We start from the raw sequence: 17,987 nt of genomic DNA on the forward strand, positions 1-17,987 counted from the left end.
TGTCAGGCCCTGGGAGAGGCAACAGTGCGCTTTCCTCAGTGCTGTGGCAGATTCCCACTCAGGGTCCTTGCCACCATCTCCTATCACAAATGCGGCTGCCACTGGCTGGGCCCCTAAACCCCCACTGGATAGTCAGTCTCCTTACTTTCAAAGGAAAACACATGCAGATAGGGGACTCCTGAGCCTAGGTGAGTTCTTGGAGGCCCCAGTGCAAGGTGTTTGTGTCCCTGCCTGCCCCCAAGACCTGACTGCACTGAAAAGGAACCACCTCAAGAGCCTGACCCAACCAAACATTTAATCCCAGCACTCTATTGGCCGAGGCAGGGGGATTCTTGAGACTAACCCGGTTTACACACGGAATTCAGGCCAGCCAAGCCAAATAGTGAGACGTGTCTCTGCCCCCTCGCGACCCCCCTTTCCCTTCCCTCCTCAACAAAAAAGGGAACCTGACCCATGAAAGCCACAGGGTGCTGGGGACTTCAGGCAGTCTTCATAACATCAATTCTTCACAGGGGGCGCCCTGAATCTAAAAGACTGGACCGGGAGTTCGGTTTAGTCACTGAACGGGGCAGGGTTCTGGGGCGGGCAACCCAGGCTTTTGGGTAACACAGAAATATAGGAAAGGGACACCTTGACCAGCTGAGGCTCAGTTACGAAGAGCCTGGGAGGAAGCAGTGGGGGCTAGTCAGAAGTCCGATGGCGGCTTCCGGGAGAGGCGTGTCATCTCGGGGCGTGGCAGAGGTTGGGCGGGGCGACACCGCTGGGCTGGAGGAGGCAGGAAATCGGGGCTGGTCCTGGCGGCGCAGCCCTGTCTATCTCGGCTCCGCAGCAAGTACCCCCACCCCCCGCCCCCGGGTCTCACCATGGACGCTACGGAGACAGGTAGGGGGGTGGGAACTGGGGGGGGGGGGGGTCATCTCTCCACCGCTCCTTAGCTCTTAACCCAGGGAGTCCCACTTACTCCTGACAGCCGGGGAAGAAATCCTGGCAAGGGAAGGACAGGAAAGGTCTGTGCACCTTGGAGACTCCTGAAGCGTGCAGGGCGCACGACTCCTGCCCCAACCCTCCGATTGCCCTGCAGAGCCGGCACCCCGGATGCCTGGGGGGAAGGGGCCCAGGAACGGGAAGTGGCCGCTTCTGCTTATTATACTATGGATGGGGGCAGGGTGTCAGAGCCAGGATCCCTGCCGGGCACCCCGGGCGGGGATGGGGGCATAAAGCAAGAGAGTGGCGGCAGCAGAACTGTGACTAGGTCTGGGTTATGTTTCCAGCTGTGTGTGTGTGTGTGTGTGTGTGTGTGTGTGTCATTCAGTCCTGTTCCTCACGGTTTCAGCTGTACTCGCGTGTGTTTATGCCGCAGGCTAAGTGCCTGTGCGTCCCACGTGCGATCCCATCTGTCTGCCCTGGGGTCCCTGTGGCTCCATTGTGAAGCCAGTCCTCTGCTCCGTCATTCACGTGGCCGCTGCATCTGTATTCTTGCTTTGCCTATGGGTCCCTGCCTGTGTGGTGTCTCTGTGACTGTGAGCAACCGTTTCTCTGATTTTGCCGGGGCCCATCTGTCTGGTCTAAAACAACCCCTCTGAAGCTCACTGTCCCATCCCACACCAGTCTTAGACCAAAACTCACTTAGGTCTCTGTTTCTATCTCGCTTTCTCCCTCTTCCTTCCACCTCTGCTTGAGAGTGGTTGAGGTGCCTGTGATTGAGGGTAGAGGGAGGGAGACAGTGAGTAGTTGGTTCATGCTTTCTTGCACTTCTCTCCCCCAGAGCTGACCCCAGCCCCTGAGGGCAGGAAGAGGTACAGTGACATCTTCCAGAGCCTGGACAACCTGGAGATATCGTTGGGGAACGTGTGAGTCTGAGCCTGTCACCACATCTCGCCAAGCTCCCTAACTATCTGTCGCCCCACATCTGGACACACTGGCTTCCAACCCTCCCAAATACATGTGCCTTCTGGCATTCTAGACACACAGGTGTTTCAGGTATATCTTAAAAGTAGTCCTAAGACAACTCGCGCCACACACACATAACCTCATGAACCCTTAAAATGCTTTAATTCCAGCACTTGGGAGGTAAAGACAGGAGCATCTCTGTGAGTTCCAGACTCTTGTTTACAAAAGCTAGTTCCAGGACAGGTCCCAAAGCTACAGAGAAACTCAGTCTTGAAAAACAAAAGAAAAAAAAAAGTTTGAAATAACTATAATCCTACTCTGTGAGCCCCTAAATTACCTAAGGCCCTTCAAAGTCTTTCTCAAGTCTTGTTTTTAGGAAAAGCTCTCACCTGAAGATGTGGCTGAGTAGTGGAACAGGTTCATAGCATTCATAAGACACCACCATGTAGTACTGCCTGTGCCACAAAAGGAAAGATGCGGAAAGGGGTTGTGTTGATAGAATGTTTGGCATAAATATGGCCTGCATTCCATCCATAGGGCTGCGCAAACCAACCAAGGTGGTATGTCCTTGTAAATCCCACACTTGGGGAGTAGAGGCTGAGAACCAGGCTGGCAGCACAGTGAGCTGAAGGCCTGCCTGAATACCAACCACAGCCTCACTTAGCTCCCCTAAATCCTCAGATCACACCTTCTAAATCACAGATAATATTAGAGACTAGATTTCTCCCTTCTCCCTCAACTGTCCAGGATTTTTCCCCAATAAAGGACAGTCTGGGGCAGAAATGGCTTCCTCATTCCTTATCCTTCCCCACCCCCACCCCCAGGGCTTTCGACCCCTTGGCTGGAGACCTTGTACTCAGACAGGACCTGGAGCCTGACAAGACTGCCACAGCCACGGTGGTGAGCAAGGAGATAGGGGACAGGATTGGGGGGCCTCAGTTAGGCAGACCCCTGTCTTGCTTGATCCTGAGTGCTGTCTCTCATCCTCTTACTCCAGAGCAGTGAAGCCAGATGGAGTGATCCCTCCCCAGAGGGTCCCGTACCCCTCACAGGTAGGGGAGGATTTCAGGCAAGGATGGGGAGGGGGGGGATAACAGAGGTCATTCGTTCACCAAGGCATCACAGACCCTGTTCTGTGCCAGATTTAGGGGACAGGGCAGAGCCCACAATTCCCCTATCCTAAAGGATTCTCCAGTCTTGAGTAGAGAATCTGTAAATTACGGTACTGTAAATTATGATCCCAAAAGGGGCTTTAGGAGGGGTCCATGAAAGTGTGGAACCAAAGTCATGGGGCTGGGCTCGGGGTCCAGGGAAGGCTTCCACAGAGGGCTGGGCTCGGGGTCCAGGGAAGGATTCCACAGAGGGCTGGGCTCGGGGTCCAGGGAAGGATTCCACAGAGGGCTGGGCTCGGGGTCCAGGGAAGGCTTCCACAGAGGGCTGGGCTCGGGGGTTCCCTATTTGTCCCAGAGGAAGAACTAGATTTGCGACTCACTCGGACGAACGGTGGCGTGGACGCTGCCCTGGAGTATGCCAAGGCATGGAGCCGCTATGCCAAGGAGTTGCTGGCCTGGACAGACAAGAGGGCCAGCTACGGTGAGACTTCTTTCTTCCCAGCCCCTGATGACAAGCAGGACCCAAACCTCAGCTGCCTATAGATCCCCCTCTGTCTCTCCTCCCCGTAGAACTGGAGTTTGCTAAGAGTGTCATGAAGATCGCTGAGGCCGGCAAGGTGTCCATTCTCCAGCAGGTACCAGCCTTCCCTAGAGCCCCCAGGTCCTCTGTTCCTGAACGAGCCCTGCACTTTGCCCAGAGCCAAATGCCACTCCAGTACATCTACACCCTGTTTCTGGAGCATGATCTCAGCCTGGGAGCCCTGGCCGTGGAAACGCTGGCCCAGCAGAAGAGAGACTACTACCAGGTAATCATCCCCTCCCTGCAACTGCCACTCAGGAGGAAGCTGGAGCCCAGAGATGCTCAGGATCTTGTCAAAAGTTCCAACACTGAGATTCAAAACCAGCTTCCTATGAGATGGCAACATACACATACACACACAAAATGGTGCTTTTATCTGAGAGGAGGGATGATGTGAGTGTCCTAGGGAAGTATCTACCAGTAGAGCTACATCCCCAGCCCCAAAGCTTAAAATTCTTCAACTTAGAAATACTGGTTTTTATGGGGCCTGCATGCCTTTAATCCCAGTACTTAAGAGGCAAAGGTAGGTAGATCTTTGAATTTGAGGCCATCCTGATCTACATAGTGAGTTCTAGAAAATCCTGAACTATATGTGAAACTCTGTTTTGATCAAACAAAGCAAAAAAGAAATACTGATTTCAAGCCTGGCATGGTGACATACACCTTCAGTTTCAACGTAGGGGAGGCTGAAGCAGGTGGATCTCTGAGGTGGTGGTCAGCCAAGGCCTCATTGTAAGACCAGGACCAGTGAGATGGCTCAGAAGGACCCGAGTTCAATTTCTGAAACCCATATAAAGGTAGAAGGATAGATCCAACTTCATAATGCTATCCTCTCTCCACACACATGCCATAGCATGTATGTTCACATATGCACATCATACACATAGAATGATAATAATAAATAGATTTTAAAAAAAGAAGGGCTGGAGATAAAGCACAACAGTAGACTACTTAGCTAACACATGCAAGACCATGATTCAAATCCCCAGTAGTAAAAGAAAAAAAAAAAAAAAAACAGACAGGGAACCCATGGAATTGGCTCAGCAGGTGAAGATACTTGCCACCAAGTTTGGCAATTTGTACCCATAGGAGGAAGGAGAAACCAACTCCCACAGATTGTCCTCTGACATCACACGTGCTAGCACAAATGTATCCCCACACATATACAAACATAAAATAAATTGGAGCGATGCTTCTGGTTAAGAGCACATACTGCTCTTGCAGAGGACCTGAGTTTGCTTCCTAGAACCCACGAGTGGCAGTCCACAACCACCTGTAAGTCCCACTACATGGGGATCTGACACCTCAAGCCTCCATAGGCACCCACACTCGTGTGCACAAGCCTGCATACATTCACACATTTTAAAGTAATAAAAAATAAAATTGAAAAAGTTGAAAATAGAAAGAATACACCAATAGGGGTGTCAGGCTGCTGTTTCTTGGCACTAAGACCTCAGGATGTCTGGGGTCCCTGAAAAAAAGATGGAGTGATCACACAACTTTCTGCTCATGTACATGGGCTTAGGGGTATTGAAAAGAGTTTAGGTCTGGGGTATGGGTAGTGGTGTCTAAGGGCAGAGCACATGCAAGGCCGTGGAGCAGGAAACAACCAATGAGAGTGCTGGAGTTGCTTCCCCATGCCCATCCTCCACTCTGCAGCCTTTAGCAGCCAAAAGGATGGAAATTGAGAAATGGAGAAAGGAATTCAAGGAGCAGTGGCTGAAGGAGCAGAAACGCATGGTAAGGCCCTTCGTAGTGGGCCGTCCATCAAAGAGTGGAGGCCTCTGCAGACCGCAGACAGAGGACTTATGATCCTCTTATTGCCCCCAAGAATGAGGCGGTGCAGGCACTACGGCGCACCCGGCTCCAGTACATTCAACGCAGAGAGGACCTTTGGGCACGTTCCCAGGGGTCCCCTGAGGATCCTCCTCCCCAGGCATCTCCCGGATCCAGCAAGCAGCAGGAGCGCAGACGACGCTCCCGAGAGGAGGCACAGGCCAAGGTGGAGACACAGTACCAAGAACCCCTAACGCCTGGATACTCTTCTCTCCCCAACTCTAGTCCATTTAAACTGTCTCTGCCTTGGTTTCCCCAGGCACAGGAGGCAGAGGCTTTGTACCAGGCCTGCATCCGGGAGGCCAATACACGCCAGCAGGATCTGGAAACCACCAAGCAGCGGATAGTGTCACATGTACGCAAACTGGTGTTGCAAGGAGACGAAGTACTTAGGCGGGTAAGACCCGGCCCCATGTCACTCGTGGTTCAGTGCACATGGACACCAGTAAATACTCCTTTCCTCTGTCCCTCATCCTTATAGCCTACCAGTGACAGGTCCTGTCCTCAAACCCTGCTCATACTTGTTCGTAAAGGTTAGGCTACCCCCCACGCCAGGAATCTAGGTTCAGTCCTCTTAGGTTATGCTTATCTCCATCCTTGCAGGTGACGCTGGGCCTGTTTGAGCTGCGAGGGGCACAGGCAGAGAGAGGACCTCGAGCCTTCTCAGCTCTGGCTGAGTGCTGTGCGCCCTTTGAGCCTGGCCAGTGCTACCAGGAGTTTGTGCGGGCACTGCAGCCTGAGGCCCCGCCACCACCATCTCCCGCCTTCTGCTTCCAGGAGTTCACGCCTGTGCTACACAGGTGTGCTCTAGGGCTGGGCTTGGAGTAAGCTCAGAAGTCCCGTGCCAGGTTTTAATAAGTGTGTGTGTGTGTATACTTTATGTTCATCTCTGTTACCCCCCTCTTGCTCCCTTTCACACCAGCTGAATCCCTTACTCTCCCAACTAGTCCCCATTTCTTTAATATCTTCCAGGTTTTTGTTTTATTTTATTTTATGAGACAGGGTTTCTCTGTGTAGCCCTGGCTGTCCTCGATCTCCCTCTGTAGACCAGGCTGGCCTCGAACTCACAGAGATTCACTTGCCTCTGCCTCTTCACTAGCACTGCCCGATTAAAGAATCATTTTTATTTAGATGTATGTGAATAGGCTACCTGTATGCAGATGCCGTCAAAGACCAGATGAGGGAATCAGGGCCTGTGGAGCTGGAGTTATAGGCATTTGTGAGCCATCTATGCAGGTGCTGGGAACTGAGCTTGGGTCCTGTAAGAGCAGCCAAACATTCATTGCCACTGAGCCACCTCTCCAGCCCTTCCTCTGTTTGCTTGCTTGCTTTGAAATGGCTCCATGACTTTTGTTAAGGGTACTTATAGGATCAGGGGGACTTCTAATGAACTACCCCAGTCTTAGAGTGCTGGGGCTAGGGCCCGTGTGGGGTTCAAATTGTCCTGGATACCAGAGTTTGCAAATGGGACCCAAATGCTATGCCTGCTTGCTGTCACCCAGGCCAGCTTCCTGGAGATTAAACCCTCAAATCTCTTTCTCCCAGTTCCCCTCAGGACACAAAAAAGAAGTTTTTGGGGCCTCCACATGCCAGGCTGGAGGAGGGTTACTCTGAGCCTGGCCCTTGGGACGATACCAGCTCAGGCAGCCAGGGTAAGTTCAAGGAGGCCTGGTGGGTATAAGGCCTGGATTTGCCCAGCCTGATTGCCCTGTTCTTACCTAGGGATGCCAGGCCCCACTCCAGTCAGTGATGTGGACAGTGAATCCCAGTCCCTGGATTCCCCTACTTCCAGCCCAGGTGAGGGTAGGACCTGGCCCTCCCCCCCACACACACCTATACCCTTCCACCTCCCACCTGTCCTCCAGCTCCTAGCCAAGCACTGACTTAATCTCCAACCTACCTCTTGGCCTCTGACCTACCCTTCGATCTATACCCTGATCCTCCAGTGTTGGCCCACTGTCTTGGTGCAAGTTTCCTCTAATCCACCAGACAAGGGCCTGGCCCATTCCTGGACATGACCTCTGGCCTCTGACCCTTTCTCTCAAAGATCTCTCTGGGTGTTTTTGGAAGTCCTGAAAACCAAACCTATCTCCTTAGACCTACCTCTGTGTCCTCTGACCCCAGGTGCTGCTACTCGGAGGCTTGTGAAGGTGTCGTCTATAAGCACTGAGTCCTCTGATGACTTTGAGGAACGAGACCCTGGTAAGGCTGACCTAGGTGGGCAGGTGAGCTTACAGGGACAAGAGGGTGGCCCTGACAGCCCTGACTCCCTCCTTGCAGATCTGGGGGATGGGATGGAGAATGGACTAGGCAGCCCCTTCAGGAAGTGGACACTGTCCACAGCTGCTCAGACCCACCGGCTACGGCGGCTGCGTGGTCCAGCCAAGTGCAGAGAGTGTGAAGCCTTCATGGTCAGCGGGACAGAGTGTGAAGAGGTGTGACCCTGACTGCAGACCTAATGAGCTCTGCTGACTTTCACCAGACACACTGACCCAGATCCCTGCAGCCCTGCTCTAGGGCCTGCCTTTGTCTGATGTCCTATCTCAGTTCTAAATGTTTGCTTTTTGTCGTGTGTGTGTGAGTGTGTGAGTGTGTGTGCATGAGTGCCATAGTGTGGGGGTGATAGAGGATACTTTAAAGGAGCCATCTCTTTCCTTCCTGCTTGTGAGTCCTGAAGATGGTCATCGGGCTTGGCAGTGAGCACTGGTCAGGTTGAGCATCTCTTACCATTCTCCACTCCCTGGCTTTCCTGATAACCTCCTCATCCCCTGCTCCCTTCCTAATAGCCTTCTTGCCCCCAGCTGAACTCCTAACCCTGAGACATTCCCCTCCCCCCAGTGCTTTTTGACCTGTCACAAGCGCTGTCTGGAGACCCTCCTCATCCTTTGTGGACACCGACGGCTTCCAGCCCGGATGCCTCTCTTTGGAGTTGACTTCCTACAACTCCCCAGAGACTTCCCTGAGGAGGTGCCCTTTGTGGTTACCCGGTGCACAGCTGAGATAGAGCATCGCGCCCTGGGCCTGCAGGGTATCTATCGGGTCAGTGGGTCTCGAGTGCGTGTGGAACGACTGTGCCAGGCCTTTGAGAATGGCCGAGTGCTGGTTGAACTGTCGGGAAACTCTCCTCATGATATCACCAGTGTCCTCAAGCGATTTCTTCAAGAGGTAGGTGGCTCTAGGCCTGAGGTGGTGGGCAAGAATCATGCAGCCTCTGGCTCAGGACCCTCGGCAGCCCATCCCCACTCCTGTCCCCTTCAGCTCACTGATCCCGTGGTCCCCTTCCACCTTTACGACGCCTTCATCTCTCTGGCAAAGACCTTGCATGCAGACCCCGGGGACGACCCTGGAACCCCCAGCCCCAGCCCTGAGATTATCCGCTCGCTGAGGACCCTCTTGGTGCAGCTGCCTCCCTCTAACTACAGCACTGTGCGGCACCTGGTGGCCCATCTGTTCAGGTGTGCATGGGTCCCTAGGCTTTGAATCATGGCCCTCTTTCCCTAGAAACATAACTGCTTACCTGTGTGGCTCATATTAACCTCTGACCTTTCATATTTCTTCTGAGCTCAGAGCCCTGGACACACACACCTGACCCTGACACGGTCTCAGTGACCAGACACTACTTTCCTATGGCCTGGCCAAGTCACCAGGCTAGCTCACAGGTCCTACCATTCTCCTCCAACTTCACGGTTGACCCTTCTCCCCACCATTCGCAGGGTGGCTGCTCATTTTGAAGAAAACAAGATGTCTGCCAACAACTTGGGAATTGTATTTGGGCCTACGCTGCTGCGGCCACCAGATGGACCCAGGGCCCCCGGAGTCAGCCCTGTGGCTTGTCTGCTGGACTCCAGTCACCAGGCTCAGCTTGTTGAATTCCTCATTGTGCACTATGAGCAGATCTTTGGAATGGATGAGCTCCCTCTGGCCTCGGAGCCCCTGACCCAAGATCCTGGCCTGGCTCCCATACTCCTCGAATCCAGTCCCCAGCACCCAGCCCCACTTCTTGCCCAAGACATACAACCCCTGACCATAGCCTCAGACTGCAGCCCAGATCCCAAACTCCACAGTGCCCTGGAGAAGTGTCTGGAGGTCACACCTTCTGAGGTAGAAGTCTGCTTATCCCACAGATGTGGGGATGGCCTTGTCTGTGTTTAATACCCCCCTTCTTTTGCACAACTCGACATTGAATCCAGTGCCTGGTGTGCGTTAAATGTGTGCTTATCACTAAGTCATCCTAGCTCTCTTTAATTTTGTTTGCATTTTTCGAAAGCATTTGTTTGTTTGTTTGTTTGTTTGTTGAGTGAGTAGCCACACACATGTCATGGCATGAGCATGAAAGCCAGAGGACAGCCTATCCTTCATGGGACCTGGGGATGGAATTCTTCAGGTTCAAGTACTATAACATCTCTCCAGCCCAAATTGCTTTTGTTACATTTTTAATTAATTAATTTATGTATTGAGGGGGTGTCACATGGAAGTCAGAGAAAAAGTCAGTTCTCTTCTAGCATGGAGGTCCTGGAAATGGAAATTGCCAAGCTTGGTGACAGAGGCCTTTTCATCCTTAACCTCCTTTTAGTGTTTATTTTGTGGCAGTCTCCTTAAAATGCCAGATTGTCCTTGAGCTCACACTGTAAGCCAGTTTAATGGCCTTCCTGCCTAGGCCTATTGAGTAGTAGCTGAGAAGCTGAAATGACACACTGTTTTATATATATATATATATATATATATACACATTGGTGGGGTTTTTTTTTTCCAGGATGTATGTCTGTAAGGATGTCAGGTCCCCAGGAACTGCAGTCACAGACAGTTTTGAGCTATCATGTAGGTGCTAGATATTGAACCTGGATTCTCTGGGCAAGCAGCCAATGCTCTAACCTCTGAGCTATCTCTCCAGCCCCAGCACACTTGCCTTTATATTGTATTGTTTTGTTTGATTTTGAGATAGGGTCTTTCTCTGTGATCTTCCTGCTTTAGTGCTTTGAGTGCATGGCATAGGGATAGGAAGAGGCATGGGCAAGTCTGGGGAAAACGTACAGGTAGTGGGACCAGCTGGGAAAAGGCCTTGGGGTCTTGAGGTGGGAGCATGCGTGCTATGTGCAGCCCTGGATTGTAAAGAGTGGGTAAGGGAAACAAGAATGGAGCAAGGACCAGGTTGCAAATGAATCTCGGTGACAAAGTGATCATCTAGCATGTGTGAGGTTTTGGATTTGGATCCCAGCACTAGAAAAGAAGGTTAGTCAGATGGCTCTGTTAGCTGCCGAGCACAGGGTGTGAGTGACAGATGAGCACTGGCTATGGACAGTGTGCATTGAGACAGGGTCACTCACTGAACTTGCAGCGTGCTATTTCAGCTCCCAGGACGCCTGTCTCCACCCCATAATATAGTAGTTACAAGCACTCCCAGTCATGCCTGGCTTTTTACAAAGATGCCAGAAATTCAAACTTGGCTCCTCATGCTTGCACAGCAAATCCTCTGATGCACTGAGCCACCCCCACAAAACCCCAAACAGGGCTTTACTGTTAGGAATCACATTCTGGGTTTCTTCCTGCAGATTGCAACTCTGCAGAGGGACCAAAGGGAGGAGAAGGAGGTGGAAAACACCAGAGATGGGGCAGGGGAAGGTGAGTGTCCTAGAGAGCTCTCTCTTTCCCTTAGGGTTGCTTGGCTGACCGGTCACTCTTGGAGGTACATCCTGAGAACTTGGGGATGCTTAGCATTCATCTTTCCACAGTGTCCAGCCACAACCCTGAGGACTTGCTCCTGGGAACACAATCCCGGGGCCATTTCAGTCGCCAGCCAGTGAAGTATTCACGGGGAGGTGTACGACCAGTCACTCATCAACTGTCCAGCTTGGCTCTGGTAGCTTCCAAATTGTGTGAGGAGACTCCTGTTACTGTTTCAACAGTGCACCGAGGTAGTTTGAGGGGACGAAGCCTGGGCCCTGCTGCTGCCTCCCCTGAAGGCAGCCCCCTGCGCCGAAACCCTCTGCCCAAGCACTTTGAGATTACCCAGGAGACAGCCCGGCTACTCTCCAAGCTGGATACTGAGGCTATGTCCAGGGCTACCTGTTGTGCTGACACTGAGCCTGAAGGATCTGAGGAACATCTCTGACCACCACCATCCCAGGAGACTCAGGACTGAGCTGATGACCCAGTATGTCTCTCTTCCTGCCCCACCTGGTAACCAGACCAATTTAGTGGGGTGTGGGGAGAGACAGGTTACCAGAGAGTTGGGTAAGGAAGACCACCCATCTTGGGAAGTCCTCACCATCTCCCTGCCAGAGGAGGTTAAAACGGCCAGACAACACAGGTGCACAGGCGAATCAGAATCAATGACTCAGTTGAATCAGTATTCAATGGTCAATACATGTCCGAAGATCCTTGGGGTTACCCCAGTCTCTGACCTCCAAGACAGATGTCTGACTACTCTGATCATAATAGCTCCTGGCCCTAGTGCCACTTGCCTCCTTGACAGATTCTACGTGAGTAGGTGGGTGTAGTTTAGCCCTCTCACCTGCTTTTATGTCTTTCTGGGTTTGTTTGTTTGTTTGTTTGTTTTGAGATGGGGTCTATTGTAGCTCTGGCTGGTCTGGAACTCCCTATGTAAACCAGGTTGTTATAGAACTTACAGAAATTCCCTCCTCCTAAGTGCTGGCCAAATCTGGATTCTTATAACCTCCAAATAAAGCCATGTCCTGGTTGAATACAACGGTGCTAACAGTGCTTGCTGCAAAGCCTGACCCACTTGGTAGTAGGAGAGAACCAATTATTGCAAATTATCTGCCCTCTGTTCATAAACATGTACATACACAAATAAAATTACATTTTAATTTAAAAAAAAGTCTGCCGAGCAGTGGTGGCACACGCCTTTAGTCCCAGCACTCAGGAGGCAGAGGCACGCAGATCTCTGAGTTGGAGGCCAGCATGGTCTGTAGAGTTAGTTCTAGGACAGCCTGTTTTTAAAAAGGTAAAAAACAATCCTGTGATATTCTTACACAACTGTCTTTTCCAGGGAAGGCTGACAAAGAAAAGGGCACCAGTAAGAGCAGCTTCTTTTACCCCTTTATTACTGACTTGATGAACCAAGACTTCTAAAAACCACCCTGCGAAACCCCACAGGCAATTAGCGCAGGGCCTGGAGCCCCAGATGAGTCACTAAGGTCCTGCCAGAGCTCAGTGTTCCTGATCCGGTTCTACATAATCAAATACAACCCGGTTGTAGATAATTGGGACAATGGGGCTGTGTGCTGCAGACGGGGGAGGCCAAGGGAGGAGGCTGCAGGTCAGAGCCAGCACAGGCTGAGGGGAGACCACGGGAAGTCAGGGTGGTGTACAGGGCCTGTGCTGGTGGCGCGCCTTCAGTGGGGCGGGGGTCCAGCAGCGAGCTTGACCACGGCAGGGTGAGGTGGGGGCGGGGCTTGCAGCTCGGTACAGGATTGGACAGGATCAGGGGGGCGCCCCAGAGGCCTCAGTTGCCGATCTTTCCAGCTGCCAGGTGACTCAACCTCAAAGGCGCGAAAGGGCAAACACGTGAGGTGTGCGGAGGACGGACTGAAAGGGGTGTCCCACGTGGGAAAACGGGGCTGTGGGGAAGAGTTGGGACTACTGCAGTTTTTCAGCACACCATTCTTTCGACGTGGGGGTGGTACACTCCAGGGGGCGGGACACTCCCCCAGGGCCCAAGAGCTGGGGCAGGTAGGGGCGTGGCCTTGGGCCCCGCCTCTCCTGCCTGCTCGGCCTGGGGCTTCTTAAGCACACCGGACGCGGCAGCTGCGCCACCGCCGGGTCTCAGGGTCATGGATCTCAGTCCCACCTCGACACCCCACGAGCCTGCCCCGTCTGCCGCTTGACTGGAAGCCCAGGTAAGACCAGTACCAACCGGACCAGGGTGGGTGCAGGCTTCCAGAGAGAGTGAGGCGTACTCCTTCTCCACAGCCCTTCCTCTAGTCCAGGGTCGTCTGCAAAACACCTTCTTTTGTCCCGGAGGCCTCTCGGCCTTCCGTCCCACCCCGGAATGGCCTGGTTCCAGAGCTCTTGCGCAGAATCCTGCCCATAACTCAACTTCTGGTGCAGTCTCTCTGTCTCCTCTGCTCACTCTGTCACCTCTGCGCCTTGGCACTGCCCTCCGGGTTCTGACTAGGAACCTTGCTCTGGTGTGCACACGCCCCCTGGCCTCTGCACTGTGCGAGGACCCTGGCACCAGTGTGATCTTCAGGCTGCCCCAGCCAACCCTCTCACACCGGTGACTCGGAAACCACAGATGTCCAATCTGGTCGCAGATTGGTGGCAGGAGGCCCCGAATTTCAATGTAGATAGATCACAATGCTTCTTCAGATTTAAAAAAAAGCAAAAACAAGCAAACAAACCCTACCTATCAGACAGAGATCCTTTTAAAAATTGTGGCAACATTCAGCAGAAGCGAATGGGTCTCTTGATTTTGAAGCCAGCCTGGTCTCCCAGGGTGGGATGTGTGCAGTGAGACCCTGCTTTCTGAGTAGATAAACAGAGCTTGTGTTTTTTAGGTCACTCTGGCTCTTACCACAGACACCTTGCTCAGAGGGCCTCTGAGTCTGTGGGTTGTCTTTGGCCACTGCCTGTTGATGCCTCCTCCACCAGGGGCCACCTGCACTGACCTCTCTCTTTCCATATCCACAGGTGCTCATGATGGGTCAGTGCTACTACAATGAGACCATCAGCTTTTTCTATAATAACAGTGGCAAGGAGCTCAGCCTTCATTGGCGCCCCAAGGATGTGGTAGTGGTGGCTCTGGGGCTGACAGTCAGTGTACTGGTGTTGCTCACCAATCTGCTGGTTATTGCGGCCATTGCCTCCAACCGGCGCTTCCACCAGCCCATATACTACCTGCTTGGCAACTTGGCTGCTGCTGACCTCTTCGCCGGCATGGCCTACCTCTTCCTCATGTTCCATACTGGCCCACGAACTGCCCGGCTCTCCATCAGAGGCTGGTTCCTGCGACAGGGTCTGCTGGACACCAGCTTGACGGCATCAGTGGCCACACTGCTGGCCATCGCTGTAGAACGGCACCGTAGTGTGATGGCCGTTCAGCTACACAGCCGCCTACCCCGGGCCCGTGTGGTCACACTTATCGTGGGTGTGTGGGTGGCTGCACTGGGCCTGGGGTTGCTACCTGCACACTTCTGGCACTGCCTCTGTGACTTGGATAGTTGTTCACGAATGGTGCCCCTGTTCAGCCGCTCTTACCTGGCTGTGTGGGCCCTGTCCAGCCTTCTGGTCTTCCTGCTTATGGTAGCTGTCTACACACGCATTTTCTTCTATGTGCGTAGACGGGTAGAGCGCATGGCAGAGCATGTCAGCTGCCATCCCCGCTACCGAGAGACGACGCTCAGCCTAGTCAAGACTGTTGTCATCATCCTGGGTAAGGTGCTCGGACAGCAGCTTCAGGGATCTAGCCTCCGCACGGCCTTGGGAAACTGAGGGAATGACCTGATATTGCAGGCAGGGAGGGGGCATTCTCCAGGGAGGTGGTATCCTCCATGCAGAACCCATGGCAGAACCAGGCAGAGCCTCCAAAGAGGAAAGATGACCCTTCAGCTAGCCTGCACAGAGGAGGACAAGCCAATCTCCAGCTTTCATGTTCCCAAGGAAATTGTTTAGAGGTCCTGTTTGTTTTACTGTGTTTGAGGCAGTCTCCCGTGGCTCAGGCTGGCTTCCAATTATATAGGAATAGAAGATGATCTTGAACTTGTGTTTCTCTTACCTTTATCTCCCAGATGGTAGGGTGGACTCCACACCTGATTTCAAGTACCACCAACTGATCAGTATCCTCAGCCCCGTTTTTGTGTTTGTTTGTTTGTTTGTTTGTTTTTTAAGGCAGGGTCTCACAAAGTACCCTTGACTGTCCTAGAATTCACTGTATAGACCAGGCTGGCCTTGAACTCACAGGATATCTGCCTGCCTCTGTCTCCTGAGTACTGGGAATGAACCGCTCATTTTGTTTTGTTTTAGATTTATTTTTATTTTTGTGTGTATGTGGCTGTGAGATGTGTCTGGGCTCATTCACATGTGTGCAGGTGCACGTGGAGGCTAGAAATATCCTAAGCACTTGGAGCTGAAATTGCAGGCAGTTTCGAACTGAAGTCGCTGTTGGGAACTGGATTTAGGTACCTGTTCTTCCCCATTGAACCATGTCTCTCCAGCCCTGGTTGTTGTTTCTGCTTATTTATTAATTTGGTTTTCTTTTGAAGTAGGGTCTTACTTTGTAGACTTGGCTAACTATGTAGACCAGGCTGGCCTTGAATTCATAGAGAGCCACCTACCTGCCTCTGCCTTCCGAATACTGAGATCAGAGGCGTGCACCACCACACCTGGCTCATGGTTTAGGTTTTTGTCTTTTTTTTTGTTTTAAATATTTATTTATTTATTATGTATACAATATTCTGTCTGCATGTATGTCTGCAGGCCAGAGGAGGGCACCAGACCTCATTACAGATGGTTGTGAGCCACCATGTGGTTGCCGGGAATTGAACTCAGGACCTTTGGAAGAGCAGGCAATGCTCTTAACCACTGAGCCATCTCTCCAGCCCCTAGGTTTTTGTTTTTTGAGGCATGGTCTCTCTACATAGCCATGGTGTCCTGGAACTCACTCTTAAACCAGGCTGGCCTCAAACTCATAGAGATCATAGGTGGCTGCCTCTGCCCCCCAGTGCTGGGATTAAAGGCCTGCGCCACCATGGCCCAGCTTGGTTACTTTTTTAATGCAGGGTTTCATGAAGTCCGGGTTTTAACTAAGGCAGACAGGCCTTGAAGCACTGACGTTCCTGCCTTTCTTTCCCTGAGTAGATGAGTGTATGCCCTTACACCTGGCTCCCCTTGGGAGTTTATTCTTTTTGGGGGGCTAGAAAATGACTTGGTGAGTAAGAACACTTCCTGTTCTTCCCAGGACCCATGTTCAATTCCTAATACCCTCATTAGGCAGCCTATAACCATCTGTAACTCCAAGGGATCTGATGCCCTTTTCTAGCCTCCAGATACCACCCACATGCATGTGGCTTACACTCACACACGTGTACACACACATGTAAATAATTTTTTAAAAATGTATTTTGTGCATGTGTGCACAGATGTGTATATAATGCACTTTGTTCATCTGCAGAGGTCTGAGGACAATGTTGGGAATTAGTTTTCTCCTTACTCCACATGGGCCCTGGGATTTGATTTGGGTCCTCAGTCTTAGCAATAAGTCCCTCTTTTGGGCTTTTAGTATAGAAGGAAATCTATTTCTGGTTGAGGACTGATTCTCTCCAGTGATTCCTGGCCCACTACTCTGTAACCAGCCTGTCTCATTCTTTAGTGAACAAATCTCCTATAGAAGGTTGAAGGGCCATGGGCTCCTTGTCCCAGTTCGGACAGGTGTTCCTCTGACAGGCAAATTGGAGAAAGGTGTCTATCCCCTCCTGGCAGTTCTGCCCCTACAGGGAGCTTGTGTGGTATGTGCCACACAGTTGGTCACTGCTTTAGTACAGGGATGGTTCAGACAAGTCTCCTGGTGGCCCACCATTGTCAACCTCCACCCCTCACTCCCAGTCTCTGTCCTGCAGGGGCATTTGTGGTGTGCTGGACGCCAGGCCAAGTGGTGCTACTCCTGGACGGTCTGGACTGTAAATCCTGCAATGTCTTGGTTGTGGAGAAGTACTTCCTGCTCCTGGCTGAGGCCAACTCACTGGTCAACGCAGTGGTGTACTCCTGCCGAGATGCTGAGATGCGCCGGACCTTTCGCCGCCTCCTCTGCTGCGTGTTCCTCCACTGGTCCAACCACAAATCTTCCCGATACTCATCTTCTGCCCAGACGGGTGCCAGCACCCGGATCATGCTTCCCGAGAACGGCTGCCCACCGATGGACTCCACCCTTTAGCTTCCTTGGACTGAGGCAGAAGATGGGGCAGCAAAAGTATCAGCCTCTAGCAGTTTCCCTGACTCAGTCCAGCCCAGCAGATGCATGGCTTTCAATACTCCCCAGGCCACAGATCTGCCTGCCTCAGAACACAGGGATTTGGGGTCATCTCTGTGCACCTGGGAGATCATCCAAAGGGGCATGGCAGTCTGGCTCTCAAACATCTCAGGTTTTACTTATTTTTGTTTTAAACACGTTTTGTATTTTTTCTGTATATCTCTGATATGTCCTGTGGACGGTTTCTTCCTACATGGTGTGTCGGTGTTCAGGGTAGAAGAGGCGAGAGCTGTCCTAGGTTACACCACCCACTGATGCAGGCTAGACTATAGGTATGCTGTCTTTCTGAGGCCAGTTTGTTTTTTGTTTGTTTGTTTTTTTTTTGTTTTTTTGTTGTTTTTTTTTTTTTTTCCGAGACAGGGTTTCTCTGTGGTTTTGAAGCCTGTCCTGGAACTAGCTCTTGTAGACCAGGCTGGTCTCCAAATCACAGAGATCCGCCTGCCTCTGCCTCCCAAGTGCTGGGATTAAAGGCGTGTGCCACCACCGCCCGGCTGAGGCCACATTCTTTTTTTTTTTTTTTTGGTTTTTCGAGACAGGGTTTCTCTGTGGTTTTGGAGCCTGTCCTGGAACTAGCTCTTGTAGA

At 52.0% G+C, this 17,987-nt stretch overlaps 2 protein-coding genes across 8 annotated transcripts; both read left to right on the forward strand.

The window, feature by feature from the left end:
• The first annotated feature begins 821 nt into the window (after positions 1–821).
• On the forward strand, positions 822–12,208 carry LOC121463167 (GEM interacting protein). 7 transcript variants are annotated; one of them, XM_041675297.1, is made up of 19 exons: positions 822–882; positions 1,766–1,850; positions 2,715–2,790; positions 2,888–2,942; positions 3,358–3,483; positions 3,546–3,808; positions 5,242–5,322; positions 5,414–5,584; positions 5,678–5,815; positions 6,022–6,218; positions 6,964–7,070; positions 7,141–7,215; positions 7,543–7,620; positions 7,699–7,853; positions 8,257–8,583; positions 8,677–8,873; positions 9,132–9,519; positions 10,968–11,037; positions 11,148–12,208. In XM_041675297.1, the coding sequence occupies exons 1-19, from the start codon at positions 864–866 to the stop codon at positions 11,525–11,527; spliced, it is 2,988 nt and encodes a 995-aa protein (XP_041531231.1). In that variant the 5' UTR covers positions 822–863; the 3' UTR covers positions 11,528–12,208. The 7 variants fall into 7 exon arrangements, with proteins under 7 accessions (XP_041531231.1, XP_041531232.1, XP_041531236.1 ...); XM_041675298.1 differs by having other exon boundaries at positions 7,150–7,215; XM_041675302.1 differs by having other exon boundaries at positions 5,519–5,584.
• Positions 12,209–13,081: 873 nt separating this feature from the next.
• On the forward strand, positions 13,082–17,754 carry Lpar2 (lysophosphatidic acid receptor 2). The gene is made up of 3 exons (XM_041675146.1): positions 13,082–13,277; positions 14,071–14,812; positions 16,995–17,754. Exons 2-3 carry the CDS (start codon positions 14,077–14,079, stop codon positions 17,306–17,308), a joined length of 1,050 nt encoding a protein of 349 aa, XP_041531080.1. The 5' UTR covers positions 13,082–13,277; positions 14,071–14,076; the 3' UTR covers positions 17,309–17,754.
• Positions 17,755–17,987: the final 233 nt, after the last annotated feature.

The sequence above is a fragment of the Microtus oregoni genome, unplaced genomic scaffold, assembly GCF_018167655.1.
Source record: "Microtus oregoni isolate MIOR12 unplaced genomic scaffold, Mior012 000025F_ref0000491, whole genome shotgun sequence".
Taxonomy (NCBI): Eukaryota; Metazoa; Chordata; class Mammalia; order Rodentia; family Cricetidae; genus Microtus; species Microtus oregoni.

Coding starts and splice junctions, on each gene's coding strand:
- LOC121463167 (XM_041675297.1), top strand. Junction 2,943..3,357: donor GGGTCCCGTACCCCTCACAG/GTAGGGGAGGAT, acceptor TATTTGTCCCAG/AGGAAGAACTAGATTTGCGA. Junction 9,520..10,967: donor TGGAGGTCACACCTTCTGAG/GTAGAAGTCTGC, acceptor TTCTTCCTGCAG/ATTGCAACTCTGCAGAGGGA.
- Lpar2 (XM_041675146.1), top strand. CDS start 14,077: ATGATGGGTCAGTGCTACTACAATGAGACCATCAGCTTTTTCTATAAT. Junction 14,813..16,994: donor GACTGTTGTCATCATCCTGG/GTAAGGTGCTCG, acceptor TCTGTCCTGCAG/GGGCATTTGTGGTGTGCTGG.